This window comes from Ursus americanus, chromosome 9 (assembly GCF_024610735.1).
Source record: "Ursus americanus isolate L20-20 chromosome 9, mUrsAme1.1.p, whole genome shotgun sequence".
NCBI classification, from domain to species: Eukaryota; Metazoa; Chordata; class Mammalia; order Carnivora; family Ursidae; genus Ursus; species Ursus americanus.
In genome coordinates this window covers 19,235,585-19,254,824 of record NC_142135.1, presented here as the reverse complement: position 1 = coordinate 19,254,824, position 19,240 = coordinate 19,235,585, and the positions used below count along the sequence as shown (strand labels likewise).

At 43.6% G+C, this 19,240-nt stretch overlaps 1 protein-coding gene across 2 annotated transcripts in view; it reads left to right on the top strand.

The window, feature by feature from the left end:
* The window catches only part of DEPTOR (DEP domain containing MTOR interacting protein), a 134,474-nt gene that overhangs the window by 90,844 nt on the left and 24,390 nt on the right, over positions 1 to 19,240 (top strand). Inside the window, exons 6-8 of one of the 2 annotated variants that reach the window (XM_045805734.2) lie at positions 2,071 to 2,205; positions 8,376 to 8,446; positions 10,483 to 10,587. In XM_045805734.2, the coding sequence (XP_045661690.1) occupies positions 2,071 to 2,205; positions 8,376 to 8,446; positions 10,483 to 10,587 (311 nt within the window). The remainder of the gene's footprint in view (positions 1 to 2,070; positions 2,206 to 8,375; positions 8,447 to 10,482; positions 10,588 to 19,240) is intronic. The other variant, XM_045805735.2, reaches the window with a different exon arrangement.

Here is a 19,240-nt window from a genome sequence, read left to right as displayed (position 1 = left end):
GTGAAGACTGTTTTATTAAATTACGTATTTGTGTGATAGAAGGCTTCTTAAGCTCTCACTCTACCTTATTTACTTTTCATTTATAAATGATTCTTACATATCATTAATGACCCAGTGTTCCAAATCACAGCACCAAAAAGCTGTATGTTTTAATGGTGAATAAAGACTTTTGAGGGCATATTCAAGTAAAAGGCAACTGATTGTCAATCCGTCACAAAGGTGTGACGCAGAACAAAACAAAACAGTGAAAAGCAAGCAGAGGAGCTCATAAAGCCTAGGATGTCTCACGGAAGGTCAAACAGTCCCATATTTACGTGACGCCTGCCAGAAATGATGCCGACAGGTGTCCACAAAGATAACCCAGCTCATCCAGAAAATTTAACTTGATGTGCTCTTCCACGGAAGAAGCAGAGGTGCTTAAAGGCGTATCTTCAAACCCTCTGAAAACTTGGCATGGATTGACCCAAGAAACTGGTTGGCCTAAGGTTTAGACAGTCTGGGCTTCACCTGCAACTCGGCACAGTGAAAATGTGTGTCTTGGTTATTTCCGGCAGGTGGCGGTGAGGACACTTGCAGCTACATTGAGACCTCTCTGTGCCCCTGGCCCTGAGCTAAGCTTACTTGCATGAGTTTTCCTCTTGAATTCTCACTATATCCTAAAATGAAGGACTTTTCTTGTCCCCATTTTATGGGTGGACAAGCTGAGGCATGGACCAGTGGAGGGGATCCCCCAAGGTTACACAGCCAGAAAGGGGTGGACGGAGCTGGATCTCACACCAGTTCTGTGTTAACTCTAGTGCTTCTGTTATGCCGTCTCCGCCCCAATCACTCTCTCCCAGCCTCTGCAGAGAGGGCTAGGATGGAAGAAAGAATGAGAAGCAAGAGCCCCTCAGGAAAAGTGAGCACTAGCAGCCCTTTGGGAGCCCAGTCTGTGCTCAGACGCACCCCAGTCATGTGTCCCCTCGGGCTGCAGCCTTCTGCAAACGCAGGGTAACTGTTCCCCTTCTTCCTAGCACTAAGGTTTGCCTGTTTCTTGTGAGCCCGGTAGACCCGAAAAGTGACAATGATGGGAAGGAGGACAGAGGGGCTGTGGTCACCATAAAAGCCAGCAAATGCTGTGCTTCCCATGTTCCAGGCACTGAGCAGGGACTCTCCACGGCTCCTGTCATTTGACCATACACCTTCCTCTCTCCTCTCCCTGGTGGAGAGCCACTCACTCTATGGCAAAGAGAACCAGATCAGAGCCTAAACTGCTGCCGCACATACGCTTTCAGAGCTAAACATGTGGTATTGTGTTTTAATCTCCTTCCACGGCTCTGGTTGATTAAATCAGGAGGTGTTTATTATTACTGTCAATCCATTTTGTGTCTAGCCAGCAGTTAATTTACATCCTTCCAGGGACTGCTCAGCATGGGCTCAGTCGTTCTTGAAATAACATTTTATGTGCCTGAGTACATGTCTGGGATGCAGATTCTCCTTGGGCTCTCCTACAATTCTTATAGGATTATTCTCACAGCATGTCATCCTTGCTGCTGGCCTACAGTCTTTCATGGTTATTCCTCTAGAAAGTCCCCTCCTTGTGCCAGTCTTGTGAGATTGCATTATTCCCACTTCACAGCTGGGGAAGTTGAGGCTCCCAGAACCAAAACAAGTGGCCCCAGGTTATGCTACCAGTGAGTGGCAGGGTGCACTTCAAATTCTTGCTTTTCTTTTTCTTTCTTTCGTTCTTTCGTTCTTTCTTTTAGGTTTTTTTTATTTATCTGAGAGAGAGAGTGTGAGCGATATCATGAGCAGAGGGCAGGGGTAGAGGGAGAAGCCGACTCCCCGCTGAGCAGGGAGCCCCATGCGGGACTCGATCCCAGGACTCTGGGATCATGACCCGAGCTAAAGGCAGACGCTTCAGTGACTGAGCCGCCCAGGTGCCCAGATTCTGGTGTTTCTGACTCCCAGGCCAGGGTGCCCGTTCCTGGCCTGCGTTACTCGCCCGGCTGCATCTGGCGGCCGCGAGCCCGCGTGCTCTAGGGACCTGCGGCCGGCGCGCTCACGACCGTGTGTTTCCGGCCCGCGCAGTCAGCCCCAGCAAGGAGATCAAGATCGTGTCCGCAGTGCGGAGGAGCAGCATGAGCAGCTGCGGCAGCAGCGGCTACTTCAGCAGCAGCCCCACGCTCAGCAGCAGCCCCCCAGTGCTCTGCAACCCCAAGTCCGGTGAGTGGCCGAAAGGCAGCCCCCTTTCTGGTGGTGACGGTGGGGGGCGGGGCAGAGGTGCAGGCGGGGTCCCCGGGGCCGCACATTCTCGGATGGGGAGACTCCTGTGTGGGAATCTCGTTACAGCGTGCTCTTGGGGCCAACGCACGTCCAATGGAAGGGAAGCGTGTAGGTTTGCACAGAGGGAGAATCAGGCTGCCCCATGGACTCCTAGGGGAGCTCTGGAGTTGGGATGGCCCTTCAGAGTTGTCCCGGCTTCAGAGTTGTCCCGGCTTGGGGTGAGGCCTTTCAGCCCTCATGGTGACCAGTCATTAGATGCTGGCTGTCCCTGGGAGGAGGTCATGACTTTGGGCAAGGCAGCTCTTTTCAGAGGTGGTTCCAAAGACAGTTGAAGATATCAGCAGTCCCGGCAGCTGGGAGAAGCCCCACAGTCCTAAAGAGGATTTGAGCAGATGCAAAGGTCTTTTGGGTCCCAGCACCCCCAAAGAAGAGGCACGGATCTGTGCAAACCCAGCTCTCTCTGAAAATGACTCTTGGTGCCTAGCAGTTTCAAATCCTACTCATCGGCCTCCATAGTCTTTATATTCCAGAAGAAGAAGTCTAGGCACAAAGACTGTTGATGAGTTTGTGGTTAGAAACAGTTCTTCCTTGACCCAATCAGCTCGTCAGCCCACAGGATCCTGTAATGCACGGATACCACCTGCTTCTAGCTGCCCCTTACCCACCTCTCTCCCAGGATTAGATCGGTGGTCCATCATGCTGATAATCACTGCCTTGAAAACACCTTCAACTCCCTCTGTTTCATGCCCTGTCCACCCTTAGTCCAGTATGTCACCTTCAGGGAAGGGACTGTGTTCGTTAGGCTCATCACCACATTTGGGGATACGAAGATGGAAGGTCATGACCCCTTCCCTCAGTGAACATATCATCTCTCTGCCGGGGGGAAACACATGTTAGTGAGACTAAGGACAAATAGATGTTGTTCAAAGGGCTTCAGGAGAAAACTGTTATCTGAAGCTGTTATCTAGGCGAGAGGATATTTTACTTAATCTGACAATTTTTTTGCTACCTTCTGGAGGCTTAGCTGGAAGAGTAAAATCTTAACCTGCAGCACGTGAATGAAGAAACTGGCTTCCACACTCATTCTGTCTGGAAAATCGTTGAGCCCCCATTTGGAACCAGGCTTTTCAATTAATGGAACACTGCTGATAAGGTAGAATGAGAAAGAAGAACTGTATTCTTAGAAATAGGCTTTTTGAAGCCCCTGGTCGAAATCTGACAGGTTGACCTGAAGTTAGAAACAGAAGAGTTCAGAAGATGTGAACAGACACTTTTCCAATGAAGACATACAAATGGCTAACAGACACATGAAAAAATGTTCAAAATCATTAGCCATCAGGGAAATTCAAATCAAAACCACACTAAGATACCACCTTACGCCAGTTAGAATGGCAAAAATTGACAAGGCAAGAAACAGTTGTTGGAGAGGATGTGGAGAAAGGGGATCCCTCCTACATTGTTGGTGGGAATGCAAGTTGGTACAGCCACTGTGGAAATCAGTGTGGAGGTCCCTTAAAAAGTTAAAAATTGAGCTACCCTATGATCCAACCATTGCACTACTGGGTATTTACCCCAAAGATACAGACGTAGTGAAGAGAAGGGCCATATGCACCCCAATGTTCCTAGCAGCATTGTCCACAATAGCTAAATCATGGAAGGAACCGAGACGCCCTTCAACAGATGACTGGATTAAGAAGTTGTGGTCCATATATACAATGGAATATTATTCAGTTATCAAAAAGAACGATTTCTCAACATTTGCTGCAACATGGACGGCACTGGAGGAGATAACACTAAGTGAAATAAGTCAAGCAGAGAAAGACAATTATCATATGGTTTCTCTCATCTATGGAACATAAGAACTAGGAAGATGGGTAGGAGGAGAAAGGGATAAAGAAAGGGGGGGTCATCAGAAGGGGGAATGAAGCATGAGAGACTATGGACTCTGAGAAACAAACCGCGGGCTTCAGAGGGGAGGGGGGTGGGGGAATGGAATAGGCTTGTGATGGGTAGTAAGGAGGGCACGTATTGCATGGTGCACTGGGTGTTATACGCAATTAATGAATCATTGAACTTTACCTCAAAAACCAGGGATGTACTGTATGGTGACTAACATAATATAATAAAAAAATATTAAAAAAAAAAAGAAAAAAAAAAAAGAAGAGTTCGGTTTCAGGAAGGGGTCAGCCATGCTAAAGCCATTTTTCTTGCTTTCGATTGCATACAATGGGAGAGTGAGAACAAAGTGTTAATTTCTTAAATGAACTATACATCCGCCGTTCCTGAGGTGGGTTTGCATTGTTTCCTCTTTCTCCTTGCCCCTTAGCTCAAAGGGAAAAGTTTGCTGATAAGCAGGCAGCAAAGAAAGGTCAGGTTGCCTTTTTTGGGTCTCAATTGTGGTTGTCTGAATCGTGGTTCGTAAATCCTACATCTTACCCATATTCTGACAAGCTTCTCCCTCACTCTTGGGAGGGTTCCCAGGGTGTGATTTTTTTTTTCTCAAGCAGATAAGTAGGCCTTCACAGTAAGGTATTTAAAATTAATCATTAGATTTACATATGCATGTATTTTTTTTTTTTTTTTAGTACTGTGTATAAATGCCCTAAGCCAGACCAGGGGAAAAAAAAAAAGCTACCAGATATTACCATGATTGGTGTCCTTGTGATGAGTTAATACCTTCTGAAAGACAAAAAAAGAGAGAGCTAAAGGATAATTCCATGGGATTCAAGATTTCTATATTTTTCAACAGAACAAAGAGAACATGTATTAAAATAAATATTTTAATTTATAATTTATTTTATTTTATTAGCATGGTGGTCAAATATTACTGTACGGTGTGATTCAAAACCATGAGGAGCTATCATCTCACACCTGTTAGAATGGCTATTGTCAAACCAAAAATAACAAGTGTTGGCAAGGTTGGGGAGGAAAGGGATCCCCGATGCACTGTTGGTGGGAGTGTAAATTGGTGTAGCCACTGTGGAAAACGATGTGTGGGGGGGGGGGTCCTCAAACAACTGAAAATAGAACTCTCATATAATCCAGCAATTCCACTTCTGGGTATTTATGCAAAGGGAGGAAAACACAAGCTTGAATTGTTCTCCACACCCCCATGTTCGTCAGCATTATTTACAATAGCCAAGACTTGGAAACAACCTAAGGGTCCATGGATAGATGAATGGATAAAGAAGATGAGGTATATATACACAACAGAATATCATTCAGCCATTAAAAAAAAAAGGAAATCCTTCCATTTGCAACAACATGGATGGATTTTGAGGGCATTATGCCATGTGAAGTAATTCAAACAGAAAGACAAATATGGGGTCTCACTTATATGTGGAATGAAAAGGGAATGAAAACCCAAACTCACATATACAGGGAACAGATTGGTTGGTGTCAGAGGAATGGGTGAAGAGGTCAAACAGTACAAATTTCCCGTTATAAAATAAATAAGTCCCGACAGTGTTATATACCGCATGGTCACTGTAGTTATAATACTGTATTGTATATTTCTTTAAGATTTGTTTGTTTATTTTGGTGTTATACCTTATTTTTTTTATTTATTTAAATCCAATTAGCCAAGGTAGAGTACATCATTGGTTTTTGATATAATGTTCAATGACTGATCAGTTCAGTATACTACCCAGTGCTCACGTATTGTGTATTTCGAAGTTGCTAAGAAAATAAATCTTTTTTTTTTAAAGACTTTTATTTATTTATTTGACAGAGACAGCCAGAGAGGGAACACAAGCAGGGGGAGTGGGAGAGGAAGAAGCAGGCTCCTAGCAGAGGAGCCTGATGTGGGGCTCGATCCCATAATGTCGGGATCACGCCTTGAGCCAAAGGCAGACGCTTAACCGCTGTGCCACCCAGGCGCCCCAAGAAAATAAATCTTAAAAGTTCTTATCACAAGAAAAAAAAAGTTGTAACTATGTGAGTTAATAGGGTGTTAACTGGACTTATTGTGGTGATCATTTGCCAAAAAAAAAAAAATATATATATATATATATATATATATATATATATATATATATAACCATTATGCTGTAGCCTGACACTAATATAATTTTATATGTCAATTGTATCTCAATAAAAAGAAAGAGAATGTGTATTAAAAGAAGTGGTCAGTATCATTGTTAAATATTATAGTACAATGTGCTTTCTATATCCAAATTCATACACCCAGAAGCAGTTATGGGGAGGAGGGAAGGAATTGTCTGATAGGGAATTAAAAGGGCTCAGTCCTCAACCATGTACCTCTTCTCTTACCTCCTGTTCATCTGAGAGGTTCTTTTCTTGATTGATATTCCATCTACTCCTTCTTTTGGGGGAAACATAAATTCATGTTCCCTTTTATGAGCTTTCTGAAAGCAGAAGTCATCCCAGCCACTTGTCATCTCAACGAGAAGCACTTCATTGCCTTTAACAGAGAGGGGGTCTGTTAGGGCCAAGTTACCTGGTGGGTCATCGAGGTCTTACCCCATGCTGCCTTTTCTTTCTCTGCTTCACCCTTGTACCAGGACTGGCCTCTGACCTCTGAATGCTGCCAGCAAAGGGAATTGAAGGCTGGCACTTTGCCAGGTTAGGGGCCTGGCCTTGGCCCCTCACGTTTCTTTGTGATACCCAAGTTCATGATCTCTGTCTGACTGGGTTAGGAGGCTCCCTGGCTCCCCATTCGCTGGCTTCTCTGGATGGCCGTAGCAGTCCCCTCTCCAGTTCTTAGTGAGCACAGGATGGATGGAGAAGTTCATTACAGTGGTCCTCCTTTTCCCTTTCTGTGATGTCAGTTACCCAGGTCAACCGCAGCCTGGGAGCAGATGATCCTCCTTCCAGCATAGCATCGGAAGGTCAGTGGTAGCCAAGGGCTCTGTCATAGCGCCTGCGTCATTCACCTCACCTTGTCTCATCCTGGAGGCATCTTATCATCTCACATCATCACAAGAAGGGTGAGTCCAGGACAATAAGATATTTTGAGAGAGAGAGACCACTTCATATAACTTTTATTACAGCATATTGTTATAATTGTTCTATTTTATTATTAGTGAACGGTGTTAATCTCTTACTGTGACTCATTTCTACATTAAACTTGATCATAGATATGTACACATAGGAAAAAACATAGTATCTATAGGGCTCAGTACTATTTGAGGCTTCAGGCACCCACTGGGGGTCGTGGAATGTATCCCCTACGGATAAGGAGAGACCACACTATTGGCAGGTTTTTGGCACCCGGCAAGTCGGGGATTGGCTGCTGTCTTTGCCATCTTGGTGGGCAACAGCAGTGAGCTGATAAGAACAGATGTCGTAGGAGGACAACTCACCACTGCCTTCTGGAGATTTTGAGCCCATTCTTCTGCTCACAGAGACGGCAGAGCATGGGAGGAGCCATGTCGCAGTGGCTGATGGGCACTGGCACTCAATGCCTGAATTTGAATCCTGATTCTGCTACCCATGAGGGCTGAGACCCTGGACAAAGCTATTTAACTTTTCTAAACCTCTGGTTTCTCACTCATAAAATAGCCACAATGAGGAACCTAGCTAAATAGTTTTTGTGGTGAGTAAATGAGATAATATATTTGGAGCACTTAGCATAGCGCCTAGCACATGCCGAGTACGCCTAACATTTCTCTAGCATCATTCCTTGGGGCAAAAGGCCGTGAGTGTGTCCATGCGGTCCAGGGTATTGATCAGGAAATAAGTAAAGCTTCCAAGAGTGGGATGTGTGCGGTATGTTGTGGGGGTTAGCTCTTGAAACATGGCTATCGGACCGCTAGAGTCAAGTCTCTCTCTTAACCTTGCCCTGTTGAATACATAATCAGGATTCAAAAGAAAGAAGGGTGAGCACTAGAAAACTTCTTCTTGACAGAAAAATGTCAACCCACTCCTGTGCCATTTCTTCTTTCCATGGCTCTGTAAGTCAGGCTTAGGGTTAATCATGGCTGCTTACGTTTTCTGTCTCCGTTTGGCTGGAGTATACACTGTGAGGCAAGGATCTTCGCCATGCTTGTTCGCGGACTGTCACATATGAGGCATTCAGTAAATATTCGCTACGTGAATGAACAAACGGCCAGGAGGGTTTACACCTTGATCTTGTGTCTTTCTTACAGTGTTGAAGAGACCTGTAACTTCTGAGGAACTCCTGACTCCCGGGGCTCCGTACGCAAGGAAGACATTCACGGTAAGCTCGTCATTTGGGTATCTCTCGTGCCTATTTTCTGTACCGTGTCAACATGTCAGTGTATCAGTGTGTAGCTTAGGGATAGAATTGAAAACCTTCTAATTTTACTTTTGTTTTTGACATTATTCTAATAGTAGATTTTCTTGACCCTTGGGCATTAAAATACGTTAGGACTTGACATGATTTATGATTAATATAGTATTTTAAACTCCTTTTGATGTGCCCTTAAGAAAAGATTTCCATTACATATGTAGTCTGATATAATTACAAAGAAAAGATTTCCATTACATATGTAGTCTGATATAATTACAGACTTTAAGGCAAATGGCAGTGCAAATAATGCCAATAATTCCTTCTGTGTTATAGTTAATCCCCAAAATCATTTAAGACATTAGAAGAGTCTTTAGGGGGAGAAAACAAAACTATGGGATCATCTGTTCTACCATAAGGAATGGTGCTTTTGACAATGCTGAGCCTGTCTTGAGTTACACAAGCACTGGATTTTGGAGCACTGCTCACCTGTGAGCACCTCCTGGCCACCTGCCCCTCCGTGGAAGTCTTCCAGCCTCCCTTCTGGAACTACTGGCCCCACTGGCTTTCTTTACACAGAATCCAAGTGCTCTGCTTGACAGCACCTCACCCACTCTCCATCCCTCACCTCTTTCTCTCAGTCTTTGCACAAAACCACATCGACGTGCTCTTGAAAGCACTTCTCTTCCTTCAATCTTCTAACTTTTGGGGGTGCCTGGGTGGTTCAGTTGGTTAAGTGTCTGCCTTCAGCTCAGCTCTTGATCCCGGGGGCCTGGAATGAAGCTCTGCATTGGGCTCCCTACTCAGCAGAGAGTCTGCTTCTCCCTTTCCCTCTCCCTCTGCCTCCCCCCCTGCTTGCTCACTCTCCCAAATAAATAAATAAAATCTTTTAAAAAAATCTTCTGACTTTTGTTTTATTACCTCAGGGACAAAAAAAAAAAAAAAATCTTTCCACACCCAGTCAGGCTGCAAATATTTGTCAAGGACTGCTGCACATCTGGGCACTGAGGAGTTAAAATAAGACGGGCCCAGTCATAGCCAGTCAATATGAAAAAAACACTGGAAATATATCTGTATCAGGGGAAAAGGTAAACTGTACTTTTTGAAGTGAAATTAGGTATAAGGAACTGGTAATACCAGCAAAACCTAAAGTCAATGAAGGACCTAAACATCATTTAGAGAATGTTCTCAAAAATTGCATTTGCTTTCCTGCCTTGCCTCAGTCTCAAGCATTCAAGAGACAGTTGATTGTATTTGTAAGTATTTCTTTTTGGTTTTAAATGTAAATGCCAGCATTGCTAGTAATTGTGAATGTGTGTCTTCTGCATTTCGGTTGGGGTGCGCATTGAAGACGTGTCAGGGAGCTGCCCAGGGAATGTAACTGCCAGTTCTAACGACTCTGTAGGGAAAGGCACCCTCCAGTTTCAAACCACTTTTGGAACAGCACCTACTCATAATTGTGAACTTTATGTACTCATTCACTTACTTTTCTTAGTAGAAAAAAACGTGTTTCAAGAAACCCAAAACTCTTCATATTTCCCACCATTAGTAATTTAAATTTTTCCTTTGGACTTCAAGGATGTAGCAGGGTCACCAAAAAGTATCATTTAGATCCAGGGGAAAAGTATAAACTTGGAACAGAAATTGGGTCTGGAGAGAAATTTCAACCATGTTTTCACGATCTTCTAAATTTTCCATTTGAGTCTGATATTGAATTACATAGCGGCCTAAGAAAGAGGCAATCTGCCAGTTATGCACTGGGTAGCGCCCTCACAAAAGAAGCTTCTTTCTGCCAAACAGGTATCTCTTGACCCCCTTTCCTGCAGCGATACGCCTGTGCTTGGGGTAGAAGCAAAGTGTTTTGCTCTCCTGGCAAGGTTCAGATGGCACAGAGAAGAGAGATGTGAGGGCACGCACTTAATCTTGGGCTGGTTTTCTTTCTCTTGGAAGGACAGGCAAATTGCCAGAGACTGCCTGCTGATTGCTAATTGTGGTTTCCTCTCCAGATTGTCGGTGACGCCGTTGGTTGGGGCTTTGTGGTGCGAGGAAGTAAGCCATGCCACATCCAGGCTGTGGACCCCAGTGGCCCGGCAGCAGCGGCGGGAATGAAGGTACCTCCAACCGAGCCATGTCTGAATACCTGTAGCCCCATGTCACTGTTTGCGGCCATCTGTGTTTTCTCACCCTGAGTGTTTTGGTCCCATTTTGGTCAAGTTTCCTTTTCCCTTTTTTTTTTTTTTTAATTTTTTATTATGTTATGTTAGTCACCAGCCTTTTCCCTTTCTGAAGAAGGTTAAGTGAAGCCAAGAGTGTGTGTTGTGGTGACCAGGAGGAAAAGGTTTCCTAACACTCTGATGGGGTCTCATTGGTCTCCAGCCCTCGCTTGGTTTTTCTCATCCCTCCCCTCAACCAGTACTGAGTTTGAACAAAAAATGGTTGCTTTTTTGCTCAAGTCTTGTTTTTTAAAAGATTTTATTTATTTATTTGACCCAGAGAGAGAGCACAAGCAGGGGGACTGGCAGGCAAAGAGAGAGGGAGAAGCAGGCTCCCTGCTAAGCAAGGAGCCCACTGAGGGGCACGATCCCAGCATCTTGAGACCATGACCTGAGCCAAAGGCAGCTGCTTAACTGACTGAGCCACCCCGGCACCCCACTTTTTTGCTCAAGTCTTATATGATAACTCTACAGCTTTGGTTCTATACGAAGTATATTCCAGGGGAATTTATGCAGCCAGTGGGGCACGCTTAGACCATGTGAGACAGCAAGCAGTGAGCAAAAGAAAACAGAAGTCATGGGATTTGGAAGAGAAGATCTGGATTCCATTTTGGTTCTGCTAATTTCTAGCTCTTTGACTTTGAACGAGTCCTGTAACTATCTCAGAGCCCGTTTCGTCCTCTCTCAAGTAATAATATTTCCTTCTGTTTTATGGATTAAGTATGTGGAAACACTTTATAACGTGCAAAGAATGACACCAACATCAAACAAGTTGATGAAAATTACTTTTAGAAATTTTTTGGTACTAAGGTAATGCATATAGGGGAAGAAAATGTAGAAAATACAGACCAGCAGAAAAAAATATATAATTGCCTGTAATCTTTCGTAACTCAAAGATAACCATTATTAACGTTAACTTTAAGCAGCTTTATTGGGGTATGATTGACATACAACAAAGCATAGTCCTGTTCACATTTTGATTTATATTCTTCCAGACTTCTTATATTATGTATACACTGTATATATATATATATATATATGTATATATATATATGTATATATGTGTATATATATCTATACATTGTTTTTTTTTAAGCTTTTTGAATTGAAGTATAATTAACATACAATGTTATGTTAGTTCCAGGTGGACAGCATATTGATTTGACAATTCTGTAGCTTACTCAGTGCTCACCAGGGTAAGGGTAGTCACCGTCTGTCACATTGTTTTTATTTATACAGAAATACCACATAAGAGGGTGTTGAGAGCATTGGTTTTCTGCTTCAAAACTCCTTTAGCTGGGGCACCTGGGTGTCTAGGTCAGTTAAGCGTCCAACTCTTGGTTTCAGATCAGGTCATGATCTTGTTGTGGGATCGAGCCCCACATCAGGCTCTGTGCTCAGTGCAGAGACTGCTTCAGATTCTCTCTCCCTCTCCTTCACTCTCTCTCAAATAAATAAAATCTTTTTAAAAAACCCCACCTTTACCTAACCCAGTTTTGTTCTGTCATCTGTAAAACATTTCACAGAGGACACTTATGTCTTGGTTATCTGGGCCCCTGGGAGGGTGCAGAGGCCTTGAAAGCTACAGATCATTCCTCTGCTCATTTCTTCAACACTCTCATCCTCTCCCATCGGTCCTTTTCCTGGATCAGTAAGCCAGTAAAGCAGTAGGCATTGACTTGGATCTTCACAGCTCTGATTTCCAGCACTTACCCTCTGACGCTGATGTACCCCCTGGAAAAGAAAGGTGGGCAGCGGAGACCAGCTCAGGGGTGCGCAGAACACAGATTACAGCCAGTCTGGGTAATCGATGCTGTAGGATTACGGGTTGACCCTGTGGCCTGATTTGAACACCTCATTCATGCGGGGAGGCATGGGCTCACCAGGTCCTGTGCTCTGGACAAGTTGCAGAAGTCTTGTTGGCCAGGTTCTTCTGTGTGACAGGCCCTTCCTACCTCCTCGGTCGGCAGTGGGCACAGCACCAAAGAAACTTGGAGCAGGAAAGTTGGCCGGGAGCATAAAGGGCGAGCATTTGTATCTGTGCCGAGGCTGAATTTGTCATCTTCTAATGGAACTCTTGGCTGGGGCAAGAGTTTTGTATTTTATTTCCACAGTAAAGCACCTAGTATAAATTATTTTTGGCAGAATGCTTCAGTGCTGAGCGTGCACTCACTCGCATGGGGCTTTGACTTAAAGCATATTTGCTTTGGGGAAAGCAATGGATTTACACTTGTTGTGCTTGGCCATGTAATTGATTTTAGTCTATCTTTATCGAATAACGTGAAACACTGTTCTAGGCACTGTCAATCGATCAGTTAATTAACTCCTTAGTGTATAAACCCTGGTAAGTGGGTAACCTGATATATTTTTTTCAATTTCATAAGCTACTACTTCACATGGTTTATATTCTCAGTTTCTCAAGGGGTATACAGTGGTTTTTGTGTGTTTCAGAGCAGTACAGAATTTATTAGGGCAGCATTTCCAAAGTTGTATTATACAGCTCTCTGGTCCAACAAAATGTCCTGACCTGAGGTTCTGTGATCAAAACTCTTTTTTAAATAAATTATTTATTTATTTATTTAAAGAGAGAGAGTGTGCTTGTGTGTCCATGAGCCATGGGGAGCAGGGCAGAGGGAGAGAGAGAGAGACTCTTAAGCAGGCTCCACGCCCAGCACAGAGGCTCCATTTCAACAAGCCTGAGATCATGCATGAGCTGAGCTGAAATCAAGAGCTGGATGCTTAACGGACCGAGCCACCCAGGAGCCCCTGTAATCAAAACTATTTCAAGCTGGGGCGCACTTTAGCGCCCTTTTGGAAATTCACAAAGCACATTAGCATATTAAAAATTCTGATAAGTCCAGCAGGCAAAAAACCTGTTTAAATTGTCTAACACAACATTTTATCATTTAATAGAAACACTCAAATGAAATCTTATGATGGTTAAGATATAGCATTAAAACTGTTCAAAAAGGGGCACCTGGATGGCTCAATCAGTTAAGCCTCCAACCCTTGATTTCGGCTCAGGTCCTGAGATTGAGCCCCACGGCAGGCTCTGTCTTCCCCTCTCTCCCTGCTTTCTGTCTCTCTTAAAAAAACAAACAAACAAAAAACTGTTCGAAGAAGCTGCCTTTGGTCAAACTCTGTACTGGGATGAATATATAGAGATATATTTTCCCCTTCCATATAAGCTAACTGCGTATATCATTTAAATTACTTAGCACATTATTATCTCGCAGAAAACCCTGAATTGTTTCCTCCTTTACCGTATTTACTTGCCCTGGAATGACTCCACTTACATAAAAATCCATTTGTATAATCCAATCCTAGAGGCTTGTTTCCAGTGACCTGTCACATTGCTGTTGCCCTTTGGCCTTGTCCAGGAAAACTGCAGGGCAGTGTGCCTGGTTGTCCGGTGCTCGGGGAGGGTGGGGGCAGGGACACTACCCTGTGGGAGCTTACACGCTGACCTGGGCAATGATTGACATGCTTGGTCGGGGTGGTAGAAATGATCCAAAATTCTGGCCAGAAGCCTCCTTTAGCACCTCTGACTGGCAGGAGCTGAGCTAGGAGGGTATAAAGTGCCTCACTTTGTCTTCAGTGTCACTGTCTCTGTGGAACACCAGGCTCACCCCTCAAGTCACGGTCCTGGTTTTCCCCTGCTTTCTGATGTGGACAAAGCCTTGTACCTGAGCCTTTCTGACTGTGGCTGCTGAATTTCACCACTTTACTTGCCAAAACAGACATCATTTTGTAGCTAAGTTTCTCGTGTAACATTTCTCTCTCTTATTTCACCTTTATGTGGGGATGGGAATGTTTTAAGATGTGGGCCACCAGCATGTGGACAGGACAGGCCCCAGACTGAAGAAACTAAGGGCCATTTTCCACTGTTAACACTTCTAGACCTTCCCAGACCCAAAGGAGAGCTCCTTGCCTGGTTTAAATGGCATCCTTAATCCATCATGAGAGGAGACCTTCGTATTTGTATTAAAATTTACTTCTGTAGAATGTCTGGAAGAACTTCAGAGAACATGTGTTCTTCGGGAGAGTGATAAGGTCTACCCCAATTCTAGATTGGAGTCGAGACATCTGAGACCTTTGTGCCATGGCCACCTAGCCCCATGGCCCCACAGCTCTCATGCCTGCCTCCCTGCACAGCTGACTGAGGCAGGAGGGGCTGGATCAGGCGACGGGACTGCAGGGTGGGATTCCTGAGAGGCAGGGCCGGGAGCGTGTAAATGTGTAGAACAGGGGAGGTTCCAGCCTGACCTCAGTTGTAAATGCAATTGAGTTTTAGATGTTTTGGTCAGTTATTAGACCTTTCTGTGATCTCAAGCTTGTTTGTGAAGTTTGTCTTTAGTCTGTTCCTCCTCTTCCCTTCTGATTACTTGCTCTGCAAGCAGTAGGAAAATGTTTGTTCCCAGAGACCTAAAAGGAAACGGATGTTGCAAGAGGCCCCAAACTATAACCTTATTTTTAGTTTTGTCTGAATCAAGACTCTCATAAAAAAAGAGAACAATTAGTTGCATCTTTTCTAAGAAGTTTGCTGTTTTGTCTCATACGACTCCTCTCCTTGCTCCCGTTCCTACAACAGCAGCTGCAGAGTCATTAAAATTCTTATTTGATCTAGCATCTTTGAATTAGGAGCTGTTTTGGTTTTTTTTTAACGGTTCTTTTGCTTAAAAAATGAAACCTGTAAACCTCTGACTTAGAGGGCCTTTCACCGGGCATTACAACTCTAGAATGGAGCCCGAAATATGGGAATCCTCAAAAGCTTAGTCAACCATTCAGTGTTCAGTGCATTTTCAACTAGAAGAGGTCGTTTGCTACATTTTCTCTTTGGGAACTCTTCACTCATCCTTTAGGAATTCCATAGCAGTAGACTATGGTTTGTTTCAAGGCAAAAGAGGGGGAAGGAGGAAAGAAGAGAAGGAACTCTAATTGATTGAGTGTCTTCTGTGTGTCTCACCCTACATCATGCTAGGCCCTTTCTGTACATAAGGCCATTTAATACCAGCATCTGAATACTGAAATCCTGGAGAAAGAAACTGTTCCAGGAGGAATAATTCTATTCCTTACCTCTTTTCTTCTACTTTGAAAAGAAATAAAGTTTATTCCGCAAGACTGCAGGCGACCATCTAATGACCATCACTTAAACATGGCTTCACGTCACAACCTTGAATGACATCCTTTTTTTTTTTTTTTAAATCACATCAGGTTGAAACCCATTTCCGGACTATATTGTGTATCATAACTTTTTTTTACATGATCCCCTAGTAGCTGTCCTCCACTCTAGACAGGGCGGAAATTTTACATTTCACAAATACGTCCTGCTTGTATCTATGTCTGCCCTTAAATAGATCTAATCAAGTGACTCGGGCACTTAAAATCCTCTAATGGCTTCCGATTACAATGAGAATAAGGGCCAGACGCCTTCCCGTGGATTACAGTGTCCGTGATCTGGACCCTGCTGAGAATAACATTATCTCCTACTCTGTTTTGCTTCTATAAGGCTTCATTGGCCTTGCGTCTATCCCTCCCGAATACCAAGTTTTTCTGCCTAAGGCTGGATGACTGGCTCTACTATTGTCATTCAACTCTCAGATTAAAGATCAGTTTTCCGAGGAGGCTACCTTAAATACTCCCTATCTTCCTCCAGTTACTCTTTATCATTATTGCCCTGTCTCAGGTTTTCAGGACATAGTATTTATCAGAATCTGATAATAGTATTTTTATGTTTACTATCTATCTGTCTCCAATAGCTCCATAAATGTGGCCCTTGTCTGTCTTAACTACTATATTCCCAGTACTTAGCACAATTCGTGGCATTTAGTAAGTGCTGGAAACAATTTTGTTCAATGATCTAATGAATCTGTGATTCCATAGAAACGCTGAGGAGTTCACCCATTGAGCACCTGCATTGTGTCCCCACACATGTCATATGCATTCTCTCTTTTATTGTTCTTACAACTTTTTGAAGGTGGGAGGGAAGCGTTCTTCCGCCTTTGTGAATAAGGAAACTGAGACCCAGTTCATCTCTTTCCCAAAGTCACCCCAGTCTGTAAATGTCAGAACTAGATTCAAACCTGGTCCCTCTGCCCCAAAGCCCTACTAATGCTTCCTACTGCCTTATTACATAAAATGCAAACCCACGAGGCAGAGTCCAATAGATGATATATCCCAATAAACCTTGAATTCCTACAAATTGCTCATGGATGCATGACCTTTGATGTCTCTTGTGAGAAGAATTTGTATTTAATTCAAAATGAATTGTTAGGGCAGTCACATGTTCACCTGTGTTGGCTTGAAGATCAAATGAATAATTTTCATTCTTGGCACCAGCCTCTCACTTGGGTCAGTGCTAGATCTTACAGGGTCACCCAAGTGAGATGCAGAATATTCACTTGTGTTAGTTTAATCACATGCTTGTTAGGGTAAACCATTCAGCCTTCACACTGTGAGGAAATTTGAGCCATGTTTACAAATAAGGAACAAAAGATACCCTTGCTTTTTTCTGGAAAGTTTCTTTTTCTCTGGTGGGAATAATTAAATCCTGTGAGAAACAGTATTCAAGTTTTAATGCAAGCCGTGCCAACACTCGGGAGGGATTTCAAGACTCCTGGCTTCTTCTCTTGTTTCCTGCTGTGATGAATTGATGGATGTGGACTTATGGGGCCTCTTTTCTCTTTGTTTGTTTCTTCACATGTTTATATAGAAACAGAACTATCTGAGTCAGAGTAAGGCATGCATGGTCATTGTGTTCTTTTTTTTACGCTTTTCAAAAATTTCTATTTCTTATATGGAGGAAAAAAGTAAAAATCCTGCTTTTTGGACTTTCTTCCTTATAGCAACAAACCTGTTTATCTCATGGACTTTTCCTTCTGAACCAAGAGAGTCCAGGTTGGGCAAACCATCTGAAGTTCCTAATTAATTTAGCCAAGATAGTTTGGACATTCAAGTAGCAAGTTGTGGGATAATGGACAGCAAAGATGAAAAAAAGACATTCTGTTGACTGTATTAAAGGTAGTTCTTTTCCAGTTGAGTTCAGGAAACTCATGTGTGGGAATAAAAGGTGATGTCTTATGTACCATATTATGCCTCTGCCCTGTTGTCCCTTTGTTGACAGGTAGCAGTAAGGTTAGTGTCCCTTTGCTCATCATTAGGCATGGCTAGGGTGGGGTGAGAAATGACCACTTTGCCTGGGGGTCCCTGCCTGCACAAGAGGCCACTTCTTAGGGCTCAGCTCAGACCCCTTAGCTGCTCTGTGCCCTTCCTTAGCAGGGAGTGGTCTTCATGTCCGGCTCTGACAGCCTTCCAGAAGACAGGGCAACTCTGCACAGTTCTTTGTTCAGTCGGTATTAACCACCTACCATGCACCACACACTATGTCAGGCCCTCATGGTATTTTCAATCTAGAGAAAAGAGACATTAATCAAGTAATTCCACTCTTAAATATATAATTATAAACAGATGAGAGCTATGAAGAAAAGGACTGGAGTTTCTAATTTTTGTAGGAGGGTGGGAAGAATGACAGGGAACTCTTCCCCCAGGAAAAATGCTTGAGCCGAGATCTAAAGAATGGATAGAAGTCAACTGAGCCTGAGTGTGTCTGTGTACTTTGTGTATGTGTGTGTGCATTCTACACACATGTGTGTTCACGTGTGTAGACACACACACACACACACACACACACACACACACACACACACACAGGGTTTATTCCATATAGAAGAAACGCAGAAAAGAGCCATGGTTCCTTGGAAGACAAGAATGGAAGCCATGACTAGACTGCAGTGTGAAGAGAATTTTGGAAGGAGGCGTAGCAGTGAGTTAGGGCAGAGTGTTTCTTAGCTTATTTGTTATTATCTTTCTCTTAAGGAGCCCGTATTTTCCCCTAAACATCCGTCCCATGAATTTTGGATAACACAGATACACTGTACTCCTGTTTAGAGACTCTTTGTGTGTGTGCGTGTGTGTATGCTTTATACATAAAAGGAGGAAGATTTTTTCACACTCCCCTTTGGGGGCTAAGTCACCCCTAATGAGAATGTGTGAGTTAGGGAAGGAAGCTCAAGAGCTTTATAAAAAATTGTGTTAAATTGAATCATAATGGTCATACAACCGAATATACAGTTTTTAAGTGTATAGTTTGATAAACTTTGTCAAATGTACACACCTGTGTAACTACCTTCAGAACACAAAACATTTCCAGCACTCCAGAAAGTTCCTTCATGCCTTTTTCCAGTCAATCCCCTCCCACCAGAGGCAACCAGTGTTATGATTTCTGTCACCAGAAATTAGTTTAAGTTTTTAGAGTCAGACAGAAGCCTGGCTGCATGCCTCATGTTTCTGCGATATTTGGCAAATTATTTCATTTCTCTGGGCCTTTTCCTCATCTTGTAAATGAGGAAAGATGAGGAGTCTTCCTCACAGGGTTGGTGAGGGAGGCATGCTGTCCCTCCCCCTTCCCCACAGTATGAATATGTGGGCACCTCTAAGAGGCGTCCAGCAGGATCAGGCTTCTAGCATAAGCCTGAGGATTACTTCAGGCCTG